The 21,875-nt window shown below is 54.6% G+C and overlaps 1 protein-coding gene across 7 annotated transcripts; it reads right to left on the reverse strand.

Annotated features, from left to right (window-relative positions):
- Positions 1-2,369: 2,369 nt before the first annotated feature.
- On the reverse strand, positions 2,370-20,922 carry EHMT2 (euchromatic histone lysine methyltransferase 2). 7 transcript variants are annotated; one of them, XM_032141328.2, is made up of 28 exons: positions 20,859-20,922; positions 20,146-20,212; positions 19,829-20,047; positions 19,483-19,736; positions 16,067-16,151; positions 15,935-15,975; positions 15,648-15,803; positions 12,390-12,524; positions 12,150-12,264; positions 11,889-11,990; positions 11,520-11,668; positions 11,284-11,427; positions 10,962-11,197; positions 10,700-10,882; positions 10,498-10,580; positions 9,915-10,021; positions 9,695-9,817; positions 9,502-9,603; positions 8,129-8,233; positions 7,862-8,016; positions 7,609-7,776; positions 7,017-7,161; positions 6,265-6,342; positions 5,781-5,896; positions 5,586-5,672; positions 3,637-3,715; positions 3,287-3,462; positions 2,370-2,880 (listed from the first exon to the last, which is right to left on the reverse strand). In XM_032141328.2, exons 1-28 carry the CDS (start codon positions 20,898-20,900, stop codon positions 2,700-2,702), a joined length of 3,633 nt encoding a protein of 1,210 aa, XP_031997219.1. In that variant the 5' UTR covers positions 20,901-20,922; the 3' UTR covers positions 2,370-2,699. The 7 variants fall into 7 exon arrangements, with proteins under 7 accessions (XP_031997219.1, XP_031997218.1, XP_031997220.1 ...); XM_032141327.2 differs by having other exon boundaries at positions 8,108-8,233; XM_032141329.2 differs by lacking the exon at positions 11,889-11,990.
- Positions 20,923-21,875: the final 953 nt, after the last annotated feature.

Below are 21,875 nucleotides of genomic sequence, written 5' to 3' on the forward strand. Positions count from 1 at the left end.
GTCAGTCTGGGAAATGGCCTTGGTCCCCTGCCCTACCCTGGCACGGTTCTCCTGAGTCTCCCTTTAGCTGGGATGTGGGACTCCCAGTGGCTCTCACTCCCTCATTCTCATCCCTGTCTCCTCCCTAATCCCTGCCCAGGGACCACACAGACCCACAGCCCCTCAGGGAGGTCATAGCCTCTTCCCCCGTCTGCCCCAGGCCCTACCTTACCCTCTGGCTCAAGGCTATGGGGAAAGAAACTGGAGACAAAGGTGTCAACCCCAGCAGGGCCTGGGGAGGGAAGCGGCCCTGTACATCCTCACTCTGGTGGGACCTCAGTCCCCTGGCCACAGTGTGCTCCGGGCTCTGGGCCAGTAGTCAGAGTGACACCTGAGCCTGGCCATAGAGATTGCAGGCACGTTGAGTTCCTGGTCCTCCCTGAGTACACACACAGGGAGGAGGAGGGCCGGGCAGTCAGGGTTCCTTGTGGGCGCTAAGGAGGGAGGGCCGAGGGCTGGGCAGTAGTCTGGGAAGGGGCGGGTGGGGTCCACTTTCCCCAGGTGCCCTGGACTCTGTCCCTCCATGGCTCATGGACAATGATTGACCTGAAGCTGCTCCAGGAAGTCTACTCGAGAGTCCTCACTGCCCGCTCCCCTATGGCCCTAAGGGACTCAAGCCTCTCCTCGAGAAGGTCCCTCATAGGGGTTCCTTCCCCTTCAGACCAGAAGCCCAGGGGGGCCTCCGCAGGTGAGTTCCCAGCCTTCACTGCTCATGGGGATCTGGAGGCCGGTCCCCAGCTCCCTCTCTCCTCAGAACCCCAGCCCCTTTTCCTCGCAGATTCTGGAAACAGGCTCCCTGCTGTTTCTCCCCTCAGGCCTCACCCTTCACAGGAACCCCAGGGGCCCTGTCTCTGTTCCTCAGAGTACCCCAAGACCAGCTCCTGCTCCTAGCTCCTCACAGAGACCCCTAAGCAGGACCCCAGCCCCCTTTCCACAAAGACCCTCAGCCCCAACGCCTCACAGGGACCCCCAGCCGAACCCACTCCCTCTGCCACTTCTCCCAGAGACCCTGGCAGGCAGAGGCCAGCCCACTCAGGGTCCCCTCACTCCTCAAGGGAGCCGGCAGGCCACAAGCAGCTTTCCCCCTCAGGGACCCAGCCTCCAGGCTGACCCTGGCCTCACCCGCTGCAGGCTCTGCAGCACAGGACACTCCCAGCCTCCAGCCCCCTTCTGCTCAGGGCCCCAACCTGCCACCTTACATCTCGGCTTTGTTTCCTAGGGCCCTGCCCTTAGGGACCCAGAGTCCAGGCCTGAAATCCCCCCCTCCTCCCAAGGACCTCAGCCCAAACTCCTCAGAGGCACCCAGCTTCACTCTCTATGGGCTCCCCAGCAACAGCCTCAGCCCCGGAGCCCCATCCTCCTCCCAGGACCCTGACTCCCTCCCTCCATGGCTCCCGGTTCCCGGGCCCTCCCCTCAGGGACACAGGACTCTCCTTAGTTCCTCTCCCTGGAGCCAGCCCCAGACACCATTCCCAAAGCACCCATCCTCCTCTCCCTCCACAGGGTCCCGGGCCTCGCCCCAGTCTCACCGTAGGCCTCGTCATCCTCGTCCCGCTGCTTTCTCCCCATGGCTCAGTCTCTGGAGTGATTGGAGCCCCGGAGACCTGGCGTCTCACCTGCTGCCCGCCCCGCCCTCCCACACGTCACAGCCCCACCCCCGCCTGTGGTCCCCGACACACTCTAGTTCCTTCTTCTCAACTTTGTGCCCAGCGGGCTGGGGAGCTGGAGCCTGGGACGGGGGCTCAGGGCTGTTTCCTGGGGGCACTATGGACCACAGTGAACGACCTGGCGTGCTCTGATAAGAAAACGCTTTATAATCTCGCAAACTACCTTAACTGCCGTACACTCCCAACATGCTCCCGCCAAAGATTAAAGAGGTCCGTTTTTTTCGAGACGGAGTTTCGCTCTTGTTGCCCAGGCTGGAGTGCAGTGGCTCAATCTTGGCTCACTGCAACCTCCGCCTCCTGGGTTCAAGCGGTTCTCCTGCCTCAGCCTCTCGAGTAGCCAGGATTACGGGTGCCTGCCACCACGCCCAGCAAATGTTTTTGATTTTGAGTAGAGATGGGGTTTCACCATGTTGGCCAGGCTGGTCTTGAACTCCTGACCTCAGGTGATTCGCCTGCTTCGGCCTCCCAAAGTGCTGGGATTATAGGTGTTAGCCACCGCGCCTGGGAAAACTGGATCTTCATAGTGGCCCCCCACCTCACTGCCCCGCACTGGGCGGCCGTCACACCAGCCACACCTGTCCAGCCTGCTTCCCATCCTATTCTGGCCCTTGGACCCACATTCCCTCTAGCCGAGTATGCTTTCTCCCCACCCCAACACAAAAATTGCAGTTTATTACCAAACCCAACATTTATTGAGAACAAAAGGAACCAGTTGGCATAGAGGCCCGACTTCAATTCATCAAACTTCAACTGAGGATGGGTAACAGGGGGGTGGCCAGCCCTGAAGTTGCCCTCCCAGGGAGGAACCAGCTCTGGGAGGGAGGGGCTGTCAGACCTCCAGGGCCTGGCTGGGATCTCTGGTCAGGAATGTGTGAAAGGGTGGTGGGGAGAGAAGATGGCAGCACCCCCAGGCATGGGCTGCGAGCAGCTGGTGGCAGAGGAGGCAGCTGAGCTGTGGCCATCCATGCTGGGGAGGGAGGGTGTGGTCCGTTCTCATGTGTTGACAGGGGGCAGGGAGCTGAGCTCGGGCAGCAGCTCAGGGTGTGGGTCCAGGCGGGCCAGACGGCTCTGCTCCAGGGCAATGGCTTCGGCTGAGTGCTTGCACTTCTCAGAGCCACACTGGCAGGTGAAATATTTGCTTTTGATGTCCCAGAAGCGGTCGCCATAGTCAAACCTGTCAGAGGAAAACAGGAACTTGTGGGACCTGGACCCACCCACCAAGAGCCCACCCTGAAGACCCTGTGGATCCTGCTCCCTGAGAGGGACCCGGCACCCAACCTATCTTCTCCAGATGGAATCTGAGCCCCTTGTATGTTCTATGGACTTGCAGCATCAGCATTGCCTGGGGACTTGTTGGAAATGCAGAATCCTGGGCCCCATCGCAAGCCTACTGATTCAGAATCTCTCTGGGAGGCGCAGGACTGTTTCACCAAGTCCTCCAGGAAATACTTATGTACACTGAAATCTGAGAAGCTCTGCACTACTCCATGCCTGGACACCAGGTACCTGCCAGCCTTCAGGTCCCAGGTTTGCTGCGTCTCCCACCCCCTGGCAGAGCCCCTAGAGGCCCCTAGTCTCACCCTAGCTCCTCCCCAGTTCGGATGTCTCGGGAACTGAAGAAGGCGATGCGTGGAAATCGCAGGTCTTGGTGCAGCATGAAGACCCGGACGGGAATGATGTTGGGGTCACACAGGTGGTTGATGAAGCGGCTGATGTTGCCATAGTAACGGGCATCAATGCAGTACACCTCTCCATCCTGGGGCAGGGGGATGGCACTCTTCACATCTCCCCTGACCCTGCTTGCCTGATTGCCCTCCCCACCCACTGACTTCCCCAGTCCCTCCTCCCCAGGTTTCCATTTGCTGACTTCCCAGAGGCTCCTGAAAGCCAGCCCTGGGGAGCAGCAGGGTAAGGAGGGTCTCCTGATCACCTTGTTGTCTAAGTCGAAGAGGTAAGAATCATCCTCTCTCACATCAGCCTCGGCATCAGAGATCAGCTCCCCGACATACCTGTGGGACAGGAATCCATGGTTCTGAAGGTGAGTGTGGGCTCCTAGGAGGCGCCTCCAGGCCCCATCTCTCCTCACAAGCCCGTGGAATCTGGAATAGGCAGGGCTGGCAGGTGTGGGGAAGGGAAGGCCTGGAGCAGCAGTGGTGGGCAAGTGAAAGGGCAGCATTCCAGCCTTGACAGAGGGAGCCTTCAGTCAGCATAGAGACAGACGACAAGCTCTGTGGTTAAGGGGATTAGTGTGTAGGGGCAGTTGGCCTGGGTGGGGAAGTTCGGGTTTGGACACAGAGAGGTTTGTATACTAGGAGCCACCCAGCAAGAAGGGGCGATATGGAACAGGAGAGGGGCCAGTACTGCAGGAAGAGCCAGAGGTACAGAAGTGGCAAGGAACTCAAGGCATGATTCGGGGCAAGAGCAGCCACACATATCTGGACACCAGAGGGAGGAGAGGAGCCAGCTATCTAAGGAGGGTGAGCAGACACGGGAGATTCAGACACACAGAGAGGACGTGGGTGAGAAGTGACTGTCAAGAGACAGCTTCAGCAGAGCGGGAAGGGCAAAGGCCGATTTTGGCAGGGACAGGCAGTGAGTGGATGGTGGGGAAACGGAGGCCCAGCAGGAAGGGGCTGCTTGCCAGAGAAGTTGAGATGACATGATGGAGAGAAACTGGATGGTCTCTTGAACAGGCAAGTATGGTTAGAGGACTATCTTTTTTTTTTTTTTTTTGAGACGGAGTCTTGCTCTGTCGCCCAGGCTGGAGTGCAGTGGTGCAATCTCGGCTCACTGCAAGCTCCGCCTCCCAGGTTCACGCCATTCTCCTGCCTAAGCCTCTCCGAGTAGCTGGGACTACAGGCGCCCGCCACCACGCCCGGCTAATTTTTTGTATTTTTAGGAGAGACGGGGTTTCACTGTGGTCTCGATCTCCTGACCTTGTCATCCGCCCGCCTCGGCCTCCCAAAGTGCTGGGATTACAAGCGTGAGCCACCGTGCCCGGCCTAAGGACTATCTTTTTTAAAGGCCAAAGAATGGTCAGGTGCGGTGGCTCACGCCTGTAATCCCAGCACTTTGGGAGGCCGAGGTGGGCGGATCATCTGAGGTCAGGAGTTCGAGACCAGCCTGGCTACCATGGTGAAACCCCGTTTCTACTAAAAATACAAAAAATTAGCCGGGTGTGGTGGTGCGTGCCTATAATCCCAGCTACTTAGGAGGCTGAAGCAGGAGAATCGCTTGAACCTGGGAGGTGGAGACTGCAGTGAGCCAAGATTGTGCCACTGCACTCCAGCTTGGGCAACAAGAGTGAAACTCTGTCTCAAAAAATAAATAAAATAAAATAAAAAAATAAGGGCCAAAGGAGACCAAGGTAAGATTGAGAGTTGTGGGATGGGAGCCAAGAGAAAGGGGGAGATTACAGATGCTGAGCAGAGAAAGAACTGATAGAGAGGGACAGGCCCCTGAGGAGGTGGACAGATAGGTATCTGTTATCACCTCCATTCTACAGACAAGAAAAATAAGGCTCAAAGAGGTTAAGTAACTTGGCCAAGGACATCCAGAAGCAGAGAGGGGCTCAAACCCAAGTCTGTTTGTCTCCCAAACTGGCACTTTCTCCAGCTAGGAAGGGCGAGGAGCGGGTGGAGGGGCAGGAAGAGCAGCTCTGAGGTCTGGGCAGAGTGGAGGCAGGTGCCATTCTCAGCTGCGGGGATGGGGGTCAGAGGAGGCTGGCTGCTCAGCTGCAGGAATAGGGGTCAGGAGGCTGGCTGGAGAGTGGCCAGATGGAGACATGTGACTCATCAGGGCAGAGGGCTGAGAGGGAGGCCTGGCAGTCAGCAGTGGCCATATATCCCACCAGGTGTTAAGGTGCTCTCGGCGACTTACTCGCAGATGAAGGTCCCCTGTGGGATGGTCTGCAGGGCGCGGACCCCCCAGCCCATCTTGGCTGTTCGGTAGAGCTGTAGCCGCACCCTGGGGGTAGGAGAGAGGGCGCTGTCGGGTGGAGGCCCTGGAAAAGCCCCAGGGGCAGTGAGGAAAGGGTGAGGTGGGGAGACGATGGGCTGTGGAGCAGGGCCTCACTTGATGCCACTCTGTACGACCCGGTTCTTGCAGTTTCTCCAGCATGAGCACGCCTGGTTACACTCGAAAATCAGCGGGGGCTCAATCTTGTTAAATTCCTGGAGCAATCGCCCATCCTAGGGTGCGGAGGGGAGGACAGTGGTTTCTCTGTGGGCGCCACCTCAGCTGCCCGCCCAGGAACTCCAAGACTCTACAGAAAAATCCACTGCCGAACCCAACCCAGAGACAGGGAAGTTAGGGTTGGGGAGGTCACACAGACTCTGAGATTCGAGAGCAGGAAATGCAGAAGCATCATCCCTGGTTTGCACAGACCTGGGCACATGCCCATCGCTGTCCCAGGATTCCCAGGCCTTGCCCAGTCCTCTCAGTCACTTCCCCCACAGGGTAGGAGGTGAGGGACAAGGTCCCAGGGAGCTGGCCTATTGGAGGCTGGCTCCTCTGAAGGAGGGGCCAGGTGTCTGTGGCCAAGGCAAGGGGCACGCACCTTGTCATACCAACACCGGATGCTGAGCTGGCCACACAGGCAGTTGGAGCTGGAGCAGTCGTCCACACACGTGCAGTGCTGGGGAGAGGAGGCAGGGGTCAGCTCAACCCCATGATCGGTCTGGGCCCCTCTACTCTCGGTGCCCCCTGACCCCATAACCACTGTCTTTTTTTTTTTTTTTTTTTTGAGACGGAGTCTCGCTGTTGCCCAGGCTGGAGTGCAGTGGCGCGATCTCGGCTCACTGCAAGCTCCGCCCCCTGGTTCACGCCATTCTCTTGCCTCAGCTTCCCAAGGAGCTGGGACTACAGGCGCCCGCCACCTCACCCGGCTAATTTTTTTGTATTTTTAATAGAGACGGGGTTTCACTGTGTTAGCCAGGATGGTCTCGATCTCCTGACTTTGTGATCTGCCCACCTCGGCCTCCCAAAATGCTGGGATTACAGGCATGAGCCACTGCGCCCGGCCACCACTGTCCTTTCTGTGGGGTCCATGTGTTACAACAATGGGTGGTGATGGTCCTAGGGTGGCGGGTAATCAGTATGGTGGTGTCCCCAGGGCTACTGGGAGCTCATATGATACCTTGCTGTGACCTAGGAAAAGGATCCCTCCCCTGGGGTGGATGCGACCCCACACCAGGGCTCCCTTTCAGCCAACCCTTCCTTGGCCAGGTGCCTTTGTTGGTTTGAAGCTTGTCCAACTGTACTTGGCAGCTCTCGGTGTCCTTTTGGGGAGGCCCCGGGCCCCCTACTCACCTGCAGGTGGGTGATGTTGCGGTCGATGTTCATGGTGGACGTCTCGCAGTTCTCCGAGATGTACTTGTAATCCTCGGGGCAGGGCTCCCCATCCACACCGTTGACACAGGGAATGGGCACGTTCTCATAGCCCCGAGCCACGTCCCTGCAGAAGATGGGAAGAAGGGGCTGGGAGGCTAGAAAAGGGGGTGATGAGCTACTCCAGGTACAAGGAAGAGAGTTGGGGAGGTTCCTGGGGCTGGGGGCAGGGGAGTAAGGTTGCCAGGTAAGATGCAGGACAGCCAGTTAACATAAAATTTTAGATAAATAAGAAATAGCTTTTTAGTGCACTATGTCCCAAAAATTACACAGGGCATTCTCGCACTAAAAAAGTATGCATCCGTGCATTTGAAATTCCAGTTTAACTGGGTATCTTCTATTTTTATTTGCTATATCTGGCAACCCTACTGGGGAGGGGGCCTGTAGATGGTTCTGGGGATTCAGTGGTGCATGGGGAGGGGTTGGGGAATGTTGTGAGGATGCAATGGAGCCTGGGGAGGGCATGGGTTGGGGAGAAGGTGGTCTTGGGTGCAGAGAGGGGCCCAGGGCTCACCGGCAGATGATCTTCTCTGTGCGGATGGCCCGATTTCCCACCCCAAGTCGGAGCTTGCGGTTGAGTTGAAGCGCAAACCACACGTCGGAGCGCTCGGGAGTCAGGTCCCATGCTGTGTCCCCCTCCTTGTTCCGCAGCTCAGGATTGGCCCCACGTGACAGGAATAACCTGAAGAGGGGACAGGATGCCCAATGTGGGGTCTGAGGCTGCAAGAAGTGGGGGCAGGGGCATCAAGGGCGGGGCAGGGGCTCACAGCACGCAGTCATGGTAGCTCTCCCGAGCTGCGATGTGCAGGGGGGTGTCCCCGTGGTAGTTGACAGCATGGAGGTCGCAGCGTGCATTCAGAAGGACTTCGGCAATGGCGGCGCTGCCTGTGAAGGAGGCCCAGTGCAGGCAGATGTTTTCCTCCTGTGGAGGTAGGAGGGGAACAGATGAGGTGCAGGCAGCTGGGCCCCTGAATCCAGCCTCCACCTTGCTCAGGGGCCTGGGGCTGCCCTACCTCAACCAAACTCTCACTCACGTTGTCAGTGAGGGTGACGTCGGCGCCCCGCGTCAGTAGCATTCGGATCACCTCGATGTGCTTGTGCTCTGCAGCCCAGATGATGGGCGTCCACCCCCCACTGTCCTGTGGGTGGGAAGGGAGTGAGGGTGGGGGCAGCTGGCCCTGCTCACCAAAGCAGCAAATGGTCAAGATTGGCTGTGTGTGTGAATCCCAGCTCCACCATTCACAAGCTGTGGGACCCTGGGTAAGTCACTTAACGTCTCTGAGTCGCAGTTCCTTCATCTAAAAAATGGGACTAGTAGTGTCTACTGCCTGATGCCGGAGAGAAAATAAAGTGAGTAACTGTTCTCTTTCCAAAAAATACAGCCAGGAGCTGGTCATGGAGGCACGTGCCTGCAGTCTCAGCTACTCATGTGACTGAGATGGGAGGGTCACTTGAGCCCAGGATTTTGAGGCTGCAGTGAGCTATGACTGTCTGTGAACTGCTACTGTACTTCAGCCTGGGTGACATAGCAAGACCCTCTCTTAAAAGAAAAAACAAACAAACAAAAATTTCCTAAGTCTGCCCACTCAAAAGTCCTAGAAGCAGCGACAATCCAATAACAATAAACACTCCTAGGAACATAGACTGTATTCTCTAAAAAAATGCTTCTGGCCGGGCACGGTAGCTCACGAGGTCAGGAGTTCAAGATCAGCCTGGCCAATATAGTGAAACCCAGTCTCTACTAAAAATACAAAAATTAGCCGGGCGTGGTGGTGGGCACCTGTAATCCCAGCTACTCGGGAGGCTGAGGCAGGAGAATGGCGTGAACCTGGGAGGCGGAGCTTGCAGTAAGCTGCGATCACGCCACTGCACTCCAGCCTGGGCGACAGAGTGAGACTCTATCTCAAAAAAAAAAAAAAAAAAAAAAAGTTTCCCATAAAGGAAGCAGAGTTTCTTAGAGAAATGGTGGATTCTGAGTCGGGGGCAGGAAATGTGCTGAAAGGTCAGGAGGCTCTCAAAGGCCACTGGGCCACTGGGTCATGTCACACCACAGGGGCCTCTTGAAGGGGCTTCTCCTGGACAATGATGGAATAATTCAAAGACTGAGAAGAATACCAATAAATGACTAAAACACATCCAATGTATGACAACCCAAGAGTCAATAAAAAGCCTCACTGGACACTTTCAGAGATTAAGACAGGAACTGATTATTCTGAAACTTGATAAAGAGAAAGAAACAGGAGAAAGAAAAGAATGAAGAGCAATACAAATGAGGAAGAAGAAAGCAATGGGGACAGACACGAGCAGTGTGAGGTCAGATGTAGGAAACGGGGCCCAAAGCCTGAGGCTGAGCCAAGGAACCCAGGCACCAGGGACCTGGAGGGGCTGGGCTGGGTGGGCTGCTGACCTGAGCGTTGACGTCCACCTGTCCTGTGCTCAGCAGCAGGCTGACCATCTCCAAGTTCCCGATTTTGGCTGCGTGGTGGAGGCAGGTGGAGCCGTCCTCCTCCTGAGGGAGACATGGGCAAATGAGCCTCCGGCTGGCACCCCAAACCTGGTCCCTGACTCCGGGGGCCACGCCCTGCTGCCTGCGCGCACACCTTGCTATAGACACAGCCACCACGCTGCACCATGTAACGGGCCACCTCCAGGTGGTTGTTCACCACGGCCTCCATCAGTGGCGTCCGCTGCTGTTTGTCCACTGCATTTATGTTGGCTCCAGCCTGTGAGGGGGCAGGAGGGCTGGCACCAGGGAGGCATGGGGCAGGGGAGGGGCCTAAGGGCCTGGTGAATGAGGCATGGGGCCGGGCCCGTGCTGACCTGCAGCAGCACATGGCAGATCTCCACGGAGCCCTTCTGGGCGGCTGCATGCAGGGGTGTGCGCTTGCTCTGCTGGTCGCTCTGGAAGTTGGGGTCCAGGTTGTCCACTGCGGGGAGAGCCCGCCACACCGGGAGAGGGAGGGACAAGTGGTAAGCAAGCTAGGGGGCAGGTGGCACTTCTTTCAGGAAGGCTTCTCAGGGCCCCAAGCTGGGTCAGGGCCCCTCCTGGCATTCTCTGAGCTTGCCTCCACCACAGCATTTATCAGAATAAGGAGTCAAAGGCATCAGCTCTGCCTGAATTCAAACCCTGCCTTGCTTCTCAGTACCACTGTGCACTGTGCGAGGTCCCTAACCTCTCTGTGCAAGCCGAGGCTAACACGTATAGGCACTCAGAATAGGACCCAGCACCTATGAGTCACCACCATCCGCATCGTCACGGGTTACATATGTCTTTTCCCCACTACACTAAGTCCTTCAGGGCAAGGACTGTATCCTTTACGACTGTACTCCTGGCCCTGTGCCCAGTGCCTGGTATATACATGGAGCTTGGTCAAGGTCTGCTGAAGGAATGGGTGGCACTCACACAGCATCAGGATCACCTTCTGCAGCTCGCCCTGCTTCACGGACAGGTACAACTGCCGAGGGTGGAAACGGAGCTTCTTCCGCCTGCCAAGGGAGCACGGGAGCGGGGAGAGAAGGGGAGCGCCTCAGATTCCAGCATCAGCCTCGACACCACTCCTCTGGCCTCAGCCCCAGTTGCTGTGCCTGAGCAATTCCCCACTCACCTCTCTGACTCCTGGATGACCAGGGCCTTTTCCAGGGCCTCCCGGCCTGGCCCCAGTGGCAGCCCCACGGCTGAAAGGCAGCCCCCATTGGGCAGGGTCAGGGAGGGCCCTGAGCTGTCGATGGTGTCAGCCAGGGGATCGCAGGGCGGGCGCCGGGGCTCCCCATGCCCTCGCATCCGGGCACTGTGGAAGAAGGAGCTCATGTCCAGGAGCAACAGGGGTGGGGTAGGGAACACCCGGTACAGAAGCGGGAGGCCAGTACCTGGGCTGAGAAGTATCTGCTCTCCCAGGGGCATCCTGGGACAGGGGTGGGGGTGCAGGAGCTGCAGTGCCGGCCGGTGGGGTCACCCCGTCACCCCGAGGGATGGTCACCTCTTGAGCTTCAGAAGCATCCTCCCCACAGTGGGGACAGAAGACCATCCCATTCAGCTGAGACACACAGGCCTTGTGGAAGCGGTGGGCCACACGGAAGTCAGGGTGGCACTCCAGGAAGGTGCCCTGGGAGCAGGGAAACGACATGGTCAGGTTACTGGGGCCCCCTCTGCCACGGTGAATGGTACCTGTCTGCCCCACTGGTCACTCACCGCCGTGCAGAAGTAGCCGCAGCCCGGGCAGCAGTGGTGTTTGACCATGCGGGCGCGGTGGGTCTCACAGAGCACCATCAGGGCCACGCGGCTGGATGGCCTCATGGTCTCCCGCTTGAGGATGGCGGCATTGCAGCCTGACAGCTGTGCGCAGTGAGGATAGGTGAGAAGAGAGGGTGAGGCTGGGGCCCGGGACTGGACGCCCAGGCACCTCTCCCCCCAGCCCATGGCCCCACCTCTCCGTCCACACTCTCGGTGGCCATGCACTTGTGCCCCGCCCTCTCACTGATGCGGTCGATCTTGGGTGCCTCCATGCGGCAGCTGCACAGGGGCAACTCCTCAAACCCTCGCTCTGTCTCCAGCGAAGATGTGTCATTGGACACCCCTTGGATGGAGGAAAAGAGGAGCTGAGGGAGGCCCTGCACCTCACCCACTGGGACCCCGGTGGGTCCTCTCACTTCCTCCCTACCTCACCCCCCCATGCCCCAGAACCTCTAAAGCCTGGCCATGGACACCCCGGCTCTGGCGTGGTTCCCCTCCTTCCCTTTCCCTCCTGCCCTGAGGTCGCCCCCTAGTGGCTCCCTGTCCCAGCAATTGGCAATTACCAGCGTGGTTGGGGGAGAGGGTCCCCTCGCTGGGCAGCTCCAGGGACCCCAGAGGGACCTCCATGTACTCACTGGGGCCTGAGGAGCCCACACCATTCACTCCTGACACAGAGACAGAGAGAGTGAGAGTGCGAGCTCACAGGTGCCTGGACGCGTGGGTACATGCAGGTGGACATGCGAGGCGTGTGTGTGCGTGCACACACTCTGGGGGGCCGGGCGGGGGCTGGAGGAGGGCACTCAAAAGCAGCAGAGCATCCTCACCTCGTGGCTCCTTGGCCCGCGGAGGCTCCCGCTTGCGCCGTTTCCGAGATGGCTTCACCCACGGGCTGTCTTTTCGCCATTTCTTCTTGGCCTTGCGCCGGCCACTGGAACCACTCTGGGAAGCGGGAGCAGGAGGAGTTAGGAACCCTCACACCCAGAGGCCCCCCCAACACCTTCAGGACCTGACCTCCAGCCCCACAGTCTCCCACTCCTCTGGAGATATCAGCCTCCGTCTCTTACTCTATCTGATTGATTCCCTGACTCCTCATCTTCCTCTTCTTCTTCCTCTTCCTCCTCCTCTTCCTCCTCCTCTTCTTCCTCCTCTTCTTCCTCCTCCTCTTCACTTAGTTGTTCAGTTAGAGCTTCAACTTCAGACTGGGAGAGGCAGAACAGGACATATCCAACCCCCAGGACTCAGACAATGAGGTGGATAAAGAAAACCACCACCACCATTGCCCCCCGCCACTACCCATGGATGGCTGCTGGGGATGAGTGTGGGTAGGATAGGAGACAAAGGGCCCCATAAAGAGAGAGTGCATGGAGTATTACACAGCAGTGAAAAAGTTACAGACAGCAATGTGCACAGATCTTGGTAATGTGATATTAAGTTAAAAAACAAAAAGCAAGTACCAGAAGATAAACATAGTTTGATACCCCTTTCATGATGTTCATAAACAGGCAAGACCACCAATGGTTGCTAAAAACACTAGACACAAAGCTCATGAGAAACTTTATATGAAAGGTTCAGGCTGACATCACCTGAACCCACTGGTCAATCTTATCACTAACAAGAAAAATGACCAGATTAGATGTTCCATGCATCCTGATGTGATGTGGCCAGAAGCACTTGCACCCACTGTCAAGTCTTCTTGGCACCTGAAGCTGATTCCGCCTCTAGATCTATCAGTTTACAAGAAATATGGGCAGAGAGGATACGTCAATCTCCACCCAATCAGCCAACTCCTAAATGGGAAACATTCTGTAGGACAACTGACCTGGTTTCTTTGACAAATAAATGGCAAGAAAAAAAATCTTTCTTCTTATTTATTTATTTATTTACTTATTTATTGAGTTTTGCTCTCGTTGCCCAGGCTGCAGTTAAATGGTGTGATCTCAGCTCACTGCAACCTCCACCTCCTGGGTTCAAGCAATTCTCTTGCCTCAGCCTCCTGAGTAGCTGGGATTACAGGTGCCCGCCACCACACCCAGCTAATTTTTGTATTTTTATTAGAGATGGGTTTTCACCATGTTGGCCAGCCTGGTCTCAAACTCCTGACCTCAGGTGATGCACCTGTCTCCCAAAGTGCTGGGATTACAGGTGTGAGCCACCACTCCCGGGCCAAAAAAATTTTTTTAGAAGATGGGGAAATCAGGCCAGGTGTGGTGGCTCACGCCTGTAATCCTAGCGCTTTGGGAGCCGAGGTGGGCAGAACACAAGATCAGGAGTTTGAGACCAGCCTGGCCAACATGGGGAAACCCCGCCTCTACTAAAAATACAAAAAATTAGCTGGGCTTGGTGGTGGGTGCCTGTAATCCCAGCTACTTGGGAGACTGAGGCAGGAGAATTGCTTGAACTCAGGAGGTGGAGCTTGCAGTGGGCCAAGATCACGCCATTGCACTCCAGCCTGGGCGACAGTGTGAGACTCCATCTCAAAAAACAAAAACAAACAAACAAAAAGAAGATGGAGAAACCTAAAATACCAAGACAGACCTAAGACAAACTTTTTTTTTTTTTTTTTTGAGACAGAGTTTCGCTCTTCTTGCCCAGGCTGGAGTGCAATGGCATGATCTCGGCTCACCATAACCTCCGCCTCCCAGGTTCAAGCGATTCTTTTGCCTTAGCCTCCCGAGTAGCTGGGATTACACGCATGCACCACCACGCCCAGCTAATTTTGTACTTTTTTCAGTAGAGATGGGGTTTCTCCACGTTGATCAGGCTGGTCTTGAACTCCCCACCTCACGTGATCTGCCCGCCTTGGCCTCCCAAAGTGCTGGGATTACAGGCGCGAGCCACCGCGCCCGGCTGACCTAAGACAAATGTTAATCAAATCAAAGTGTGGGCCTCATTTGGATCTTGACAAAAACCATTTATGAGAGCTGAGGAAATGTGAAGACCGACAGGATATTTGATGGTATTAAGAAATCGGTAAGTTTTTTTTAGGTGTGAAAACAGTAGTATAGTGATGTTGAACGACAAAAAGAGGCCTTATATTTACAGATCTATATGGAAATATGTTTAGGTAAAATGATATGAGGTGTGGGATTTGCTTTAAAATAACCTAGTAGGTGTGTGTGCTGGGAGATGTACAAGATGGGTCAAGATGGGCTGTGTACTGATAATGGCTGGAGCTGTGTGATGGGTACATGGGGGTTCCCTATTCTACTCTTTTGATTATGCTTGCAAGTTTTCATGATAAAACATTAAATAAAAGGCAAAACCAGAGAGACTAAACATTCTACTATGTAGGCAAACATATAAGATAAAACCAGACAAAGAGCAACGGAATAAGCAAATAAATGACAATGGAATGCTTTTGAATTTTATATAAACAGCATAATGTATGTTTTAAAAAAGTGCTTTCTGGTCATTTCTTTTTTTGTTTTCTTATTTTAAATAGTACATGTCTGTTAAATGGTCATTTCATTAGCTGATTAAAAAAAAGAATACTAGGCCGGGCGCGGTGGCTCAAGCCTGTAATCCCAGCACTTTGGGAGGCCGAGGCGGGCGGATCACGAGGTCAGGAGATCGAGACCATCCTGGCTAACACGGTGAAACCCCGTCTCTACTAAAAATACAAAAAATTAGCCGGGCGTGTTGGCGGGCACCTGTAGTCCCAGCTACTCGGGAGGCTGAGGCAGGAGAATGGCGTGAACCCGGGAGGCGGAGCTTGCAGTGAGCCGAGATTGCGCCACTGCACTCCAGCCTGGGGGACAGAGAAAGACTCCGTCTCAAAAAAAAAAAAAAAAAAAAAAAGAATACTAAATCCAATGTGCAAGGTGGTGGCGACCTTTGTGGATGAAATGGGCAGAATATACATTGAAAATGAGTTATAGCTGGGTGAGGGGGCTCACGCCTATAATCCCAGCACTTTGGGAGGCCGAGGTGGGCGGATCAACTAAGGTCAGGAGTTAGAGACCAGCCTGGCCAACATGGGGAAACCCCGTCTCTACTAAAAATACAAAAATTAGCCGGGCGTGGTGGCGGGCGCCTGTAATCCCAGCTACTCTGGAGGCTGAGGCAGGAGAACCGCTTTAACCCTGGAGACAGAAGTTGCAGTGAGCCCAGATCGTGATATTGCACTCCAGCCTGGGAGACAGAGCAAGATTCTGTCTCCCAAAAAAAAAAAAGGAGTTACAGACAGCATGGGGCAACGACTTAGTGGATATTCAGAAGACAAAAAGGACAGAAAGGAGAAAAACAGGGAACAAGGAGGACTGGACAGTGAGCCCCGGCCCTGGTGGAGCACCGGCGGGGAGGGTGGACCAGCTCTGCCTCACCTTGCTGTCGGAGTCCACTCGCTCATCCACAGAGTAGGAATCATAGTAGAGACTGAAGTCATCACCCACCACCGTCTCCCACTCCTCCAGGGACCCGGGGTCCCCTTTCGCCAGGGTCACTTCTCCTGAACGCCGGGCAGAACCTAACTCCTCCGACTAGAAAAAGATCAGAAAAATTGAGGCCACTGACACCCTGCTCATTTCTATTGAGGATGGGATGCAGCCCCACCTCTGAGCCTCCCTCAGAGCAGACCCCCGGCGGTAGAGGCTCCATCTCTGCTGCTTACCAGGCCACCTCCTGAGTTCAGCTTCCTCCTTTTGGCCACATCTGGAAGAAGAGAGAGAATGGTGTGGGGCCTATCACTGAAACCTTCAGAACAGGCCACATCAAGCCACCGGGGGTGGGGGATGGGACTGACCTGAGGTGACCTTTCCCAGTGAGTGGACATCGTCACTCATGCGGAAATGCTGTACTTCAGGGGGCCGCTTCTCAGGGACTGGGGGCTGTGGGCCGAGAAGGAGCACACTGAGGGTCAGAGAGTACCTACAGTTTTACCTGGAGCCCCAGGTGGGGGTAGGATAGTAAGCCACACCTCCAAATGCCATGTGAGGCTCCAGTAGCCACAAACTGGCAACCACGGGTGCTATTTCCTCAGAGGAAGAGTGTCAAGCACACTAACACGTATCTCTGCAACGATGCAGAGCAGGCCCTTTTCCATTTTACAGATGAGAAAACAAAGCTTAACAAAGTTAAAAGACCTTTTATATGTGGCCATGTACACAGCAGGACTATTCACAACAGCTGAGGTGCGGAAGCAACCCAAGTGCCACTGACAGATGAACGGATAAGCAAAATGTGGCATTTATACACAATGGAATAACATTCAGCCATAAAAAGGAAAGATATACTTTTTTTAAGAGATAAGGTCTCATTCTGTTACCCAGGCTGGAGTGCAGTGGCATAACTATGGCTCACTTTAGCCTCGAACTGGGCTCAAGCCATCCTCCTGTCTCAGCTTCCTGGGAAGCTGGAATTACAGGCACATGTCACAATGCCTAACTAATGTCTTCTTAATTTTTTTTTTTTGGTGGAGAAGAGGTCTTGCCATGTTGCCCAGGCTGGTCTTGAACTCCTGGTGTCAAGTGATTCTCCCCAGAAAGTACGGGATTACAGGTGTGTGTCACTGGGCCTGGCCTTTGAAACATTCTTTCAAACTTATTTTAGAGATGGGGTCTTGGTATGCTGCCCAGGTGAAAGGAAAGAAATTCTGACATGCTACAACATAGATGAACCTTGAATACTTATGCTAAGTGAAATAAGCCAGTCACAAAAGGATAAATACTGTTTGATTACACTTAGATAGGTACTTAGTCAAATTTATAGAGGAAGAAAGAACAGTGGTCCTTGCCAGGGGCTAGGGGATGGAGGGAATGGAGAGCTACTTTTTAATGAGTACAGAGTTTCAGTTTTACAAGATGAGTTATGGTGACTGATGATTACACATGATGTAAGTATTTAATACCATTAAATTATATACTTAAAAATGTTTTTTATTTTTTAATTTTTAGATGGAGTCTCACTCTGTCACCCACGCTGGAGTGCAGTGGCATGATCTCAGCTCACTGCAGCCTCCACCTCCCAGGTTCAAGCGTTTCTCTCACCTCTGTCTCCTGAGTAGCTGGAACTACAGGCACACGCCACCATGCCCGGTTAATTTTTGTATTTTTTTTTTTTTTGAGACAGAGTTTTGTTGTCCAGGCTGGAGTGCAATGGCAGGATCTCGGCTAACTTCAACCTCCGCCTCCTGGGTTCAAGTGATTCTCCTGCCTCAGCCTCCCAAGTAGCGGGGTGTTACAGGCATGTACCACCATGCCCGGCTAATTTTGTATTTTTAATAGAGATGGGGTTTCACCATGTTCGTCAGGCTGGTCTCGAACTCCTGACCTCAGGTGATCCACCTGCCTTGGCCTCCCAAAGTGCTGGGATTACATGCATGAGCCACCCCGTCTGGCCTAATTTTTGTATTTTCAGTAGAGACAGGGTTTCACTATGTTGGCCAGGCTAGTCTCAAACTCCTGACCTCAGGTGATCCTCCCGCCTCGGCCTTCACAGTGCTGGGATTACAGGTGTGAGCCACTGCGTCTGGCCTAAAAATGTTTTTTAGATGGTAAATTTTACGTGACACTAGTCCCCTCTTAATCCGGTTTATCAGCAGTGATGGTGACATATTGTTAGAATTGTGCTATTTTATTTTTTTTTGAGTCTCGCTCTGTTGCCCAGGCTGAACTGCAGTGGTGTGATCTTGGCTCACTGCAAGCGATTCTCCTGCCTCAGCCTCTCGAGTAGCTGGGATTACAGGCGCATGCCACCATGCCTGGCTAATTTATTATTATTATTTTTTAGTTAGAGATGGGGTTTGGCCATGTTTTCCAGGCTGGTCTCGAACTCCTGACCTCAAGTGATTGCGGGCCTTGGCCTCTGAAAGTGTGGAGATTATAGGCAAGCCATGCCCAGCCTATTGTTATGATTACGCTATCATGTTATTATTGTTGTTAATCTCTCACTGTATCTAATTTATAAATTCAATTTTCCTTTTCTTCCCTATTTTTTGCAAAATGAACTACAACTATAAAAATTAATGTTTATCATAGTGAGAAAGGAAAGGTAGCTCACAGCGATCTGTGCTATGTGAAGCAGGCAAAATTGATCAGGCTCAGAGAGAAGTCAGTATGGAACGTTAGGGCCCATGCCTGGAGGCAACTGCTTAAAGGCATTTTGTACCTGACTAGGGTGCTGCTTCACCCATTATCTTCATGTGTCTAATATCTGTGAGACAAAGAACAATGTATAGCAGATCAATAGCTTGTTATTCTAATGTAAACTAGTAAACAATTTAGGAACTGCCTCTTCTTTTCCTTTATTTTTATTTTTTCAATCTTTTAAAAAATTTTTATCTTTTTTTTTTTTTCTTTTTGCGGCTCCTTCCAGAGCAGGGCTAACTCCTAGGCAGTGTGCCCAGAGTCAGCCTGTTTTTTTTCAATATCTTCATGTCATCCAATCTTCTTTTCCTTTAAAAACCTACTTGTGGGCTGGTTGTGGTGGCTTGCACCTGTAATCCCAGCACTTTGGGAGGTCAAGGCAGGAAGACTGCTGAAGCCCAGCAGTTTGAGACCAGCCTGGGCAACATAGTGAAACTGTCTTCAAAAACAAAACAAAACAAACAGAAAAACCCCTACTTGTAACTGCTGCTAATCAGAGTGTATTTTCAGGGCAACTTGAATCTTTGCTCCTGAAGGCTGTCCTCAAAACCTGCCCAAATATACTCTACTTAATGTTAAGTTTGCCTCAGTCTTTTCCTTTAGGTCAACAATAGGTGTGACCCAAGAACCCTAGAACTTGGTCATAAAGCTTCTGGGCCTCTGGGGCCCTTGTCACTTCCCTCCTCTATTATTTCTGTGGCCCTCATCTCCTGGGATTCCCAGGAAAAACTTTACAAATAGAGCAGTGACAGTTGAGTTCCCCAAGGGCTTGCTTTGAGGTAGAAAGGAAGAGTGGTTTGAAATTCCCTTACCTTGTCATTATCATAACAGTAATTAAGACATTAACTATATAATTGACTCTTTAACATCAAACTCTCACCACCCAAGAACGTGAACTGCAGGAAGAAAGGAACCTGTCTGTTGGTTCAGATTAAGCACAGCCTAATATTTGACACACAGTAGCCCCTTGCTTAAATATGTGAATGAGTAAATGGCGTAGAAGCCTTAAGTGAAACTGTAAAAGAGCTCACCAAAGGTTTATGGTTGATTATCCCATCTCTCCCATCCCACTCACCTGTCCATTTCCTGGTTTGGACATGGTTTTGCGGGCTCGGTGGACCTTGGGCTGTCCCTCTGGGCTAGTGGTGGCTGGAGGGGGTTCAGGCCCTGCTGCTGCAGCTCCCTGGGCTCCCGGCATACTCAGCAGCCTCATAGCCAAACTCTGGACAGATGGAGGTGATTTTCCTGCCCCTGTCATTGACATCTTGGCCCGGCTAGGACAGGAACCCCCCTTGCTGGGGGAAGAGGGGAATGACTTTGTGGCATGGCCTAGAAAACAGGCAGGCAGGCAGAAGGCAATATAAGAAAGAAGGCAGAGTCAGAAATTTCCCACCCACCACCTAGGCTACCCAGCCTCTCACCCAGCAGGATCCGGCCCCCATGGAGGTCCCCATCTCCCTCAAGATTTTCGGATTCATCCCCAATGAGCGGTGTAGCCCCTACAGGGGTGTCAGCCCCCTCATCGCCAACAGTGACAGTGACAGAGGCTGGAGATGAGGGGCCAACAGGCGCCACGGAGTCGGGGGTGGCCTTGGGCAGGGTCTCTTCACTACGAGGGGTGTCCCCCAAAGAGCCATGAACTGTAGAGGAAGAGAAAAAGTTCAGAACTAAGGGCTCAGGAGATCCTGCGTTTAGGGAAGGTGACGGTCCAATTGGGGCCCGTTTTAGCTGCACTCACCTCTCTCGGTGGCTCCTCTGGTTTCCTTCTCCAGCAGCAGCGCCCCCATCTCAGCGGGGGCCTCCCCCTGGGAGGGGAGACAAGGGACAGGAGGGCTGGTCAGCCCAGTAGAGAGTTGGGGGGTCCAGGATGCCTGGGCCCTGGGAAGAGAGAGTAGGCTCCGGGGCCTACCTCTTCCTCTATGGGGCCCCCCCCTTCCGCGGCCTCGGCTGCCCGGAGGGGCCGCACGACCCCTACCCCGGGCCCGCATCAACCCCCTCCCTCTCGGTAGACCCCGCATCTCTGGGGCCGAGAGAAGAGGAGGGGGAGGGGGCGGGGCCTCCGCGCCCCGGCCCCGCCCCCTCCTCCCGGCTGCACGCGCCGCTCCCCCTTTGTCCCCCAGGCCGCGGGGACCCCGGGCACCAACCCCTCCAGCACCCGCTGCCCCCCAGCCCGGTGGACGGCCCCTCGTGCCCCTCACGCGTGCTCCTGGGGCCCCGGCGCCCGCCGCCCACTCAGGGGCAGCCGGCGGCTGCACGCGCGCCTCCGTGCCCACTCCCCCCACCTCCCACCCCCTGGTCCCCTCATCCGCCCCCGGTGCTGGCCCCCCGGATTGCTGCAAGTCCCGCCCGGGCCCCCCGGCCCCGTTGCACCCCCGGAGCATTGCACGGGCGCGCGCTTCCCCCGGGCGCGCGCGCGGGCATGCACCCGCCTCTCCCCCTCCCCTTCCGCACCTCGGCGGCCGCCGCCGCTGCAGCTCCCGCCGCCGCCGCCATCGCCGCTTGCGCGGGGGGCCGAGCCGGCGCGCGGCCGCCCCGGGTCACGTGGGCGAGGGAGGGCGGGCGAGGAGGAGCCTTAAAGGAGCCGCTACATGCTTTCTGGCCATTTTCCCCTGAGAGCGGCCTCGGAGATGGCTGTGACCGTCCTAAGCTGGGAGCTGCAAGGGAGAATTCCTGTCATTCCTGGCCTCAGCTCTGCAGGGACCGAGGGCGAGACACGCCTGGGCCCAGGTGTGGCGTCTCTGTCCCCATCTGGTTTTAGGTAACAAGCGGAGCTTCTGAACCTCCCGGCTCTCGGCAGCGGCTGTATTTCCTCTGGCCTGCTTGGGCTTTTCCCGCCTCTGGTTGCTTTTCTGCCTTTCTAGTTTTTGGGTACCAGATAGAAAGCTCGGACTCAGTTTTGGCCTCGCCTTTCTAACGAGCAAGAAGGGGGCGATAGGGACGCGGAGGACACCTTTATTCTTGGCTGGTTCTAGCATGCTGCTTCATGTCCCCTGGAGCAGCGTGCCCTTTTGAAAACCTGTGGCTAAATGTCTCTTCTGTTTATATCAGGCGTGTTACACCTCCACACGCACTAGGGATCCAGGTAAGCCCAGCGGCCCGAACGTCATTACTGACTGGTGACACTGCAGTAAGTAAACCTTTTTTGCCGAACACTTCATAAGCACAGTCAGGTACTCCGTGGGTCATAGCCCAGCGGACAATTTAAGTATAAATGATATACACCAAGATTGACAACCTCGATAGCTGTATTTAGGGTACCATCCCTTTAGGTATTACATTTTGGTCGAGTTTGGAAAAGATCTGTATGATTTCACACGCGGTATTTGACACAGGCAGGTGGGGCACCTGAGGCCAATTAAAGGCCTTCTGGGAACTGTAGTTCTCTTTGGTTAACTATTCCAGAGCTTTCTGGGAATTGTAGTTTTCCCTGCACCTTAATCCAAACTTAGCTTTTTTTTTTTTTAGCTT

This window comes from Hylobates moloch, unplaced genomic scaffold, assembly GCF_009828535.3.
Source record: "Hylobates moloch isolate HMO894 unplaced genomic scaffold, HMol_V3 SCAFFOLD_20, whole genome shotgun sequence".
NCBI classification, from domain to species: Eukaryota; Metazoa; Chordata; class Mammalia; order Primates; family Hylobatidae; genus Hylobates; species Hylobates moloch.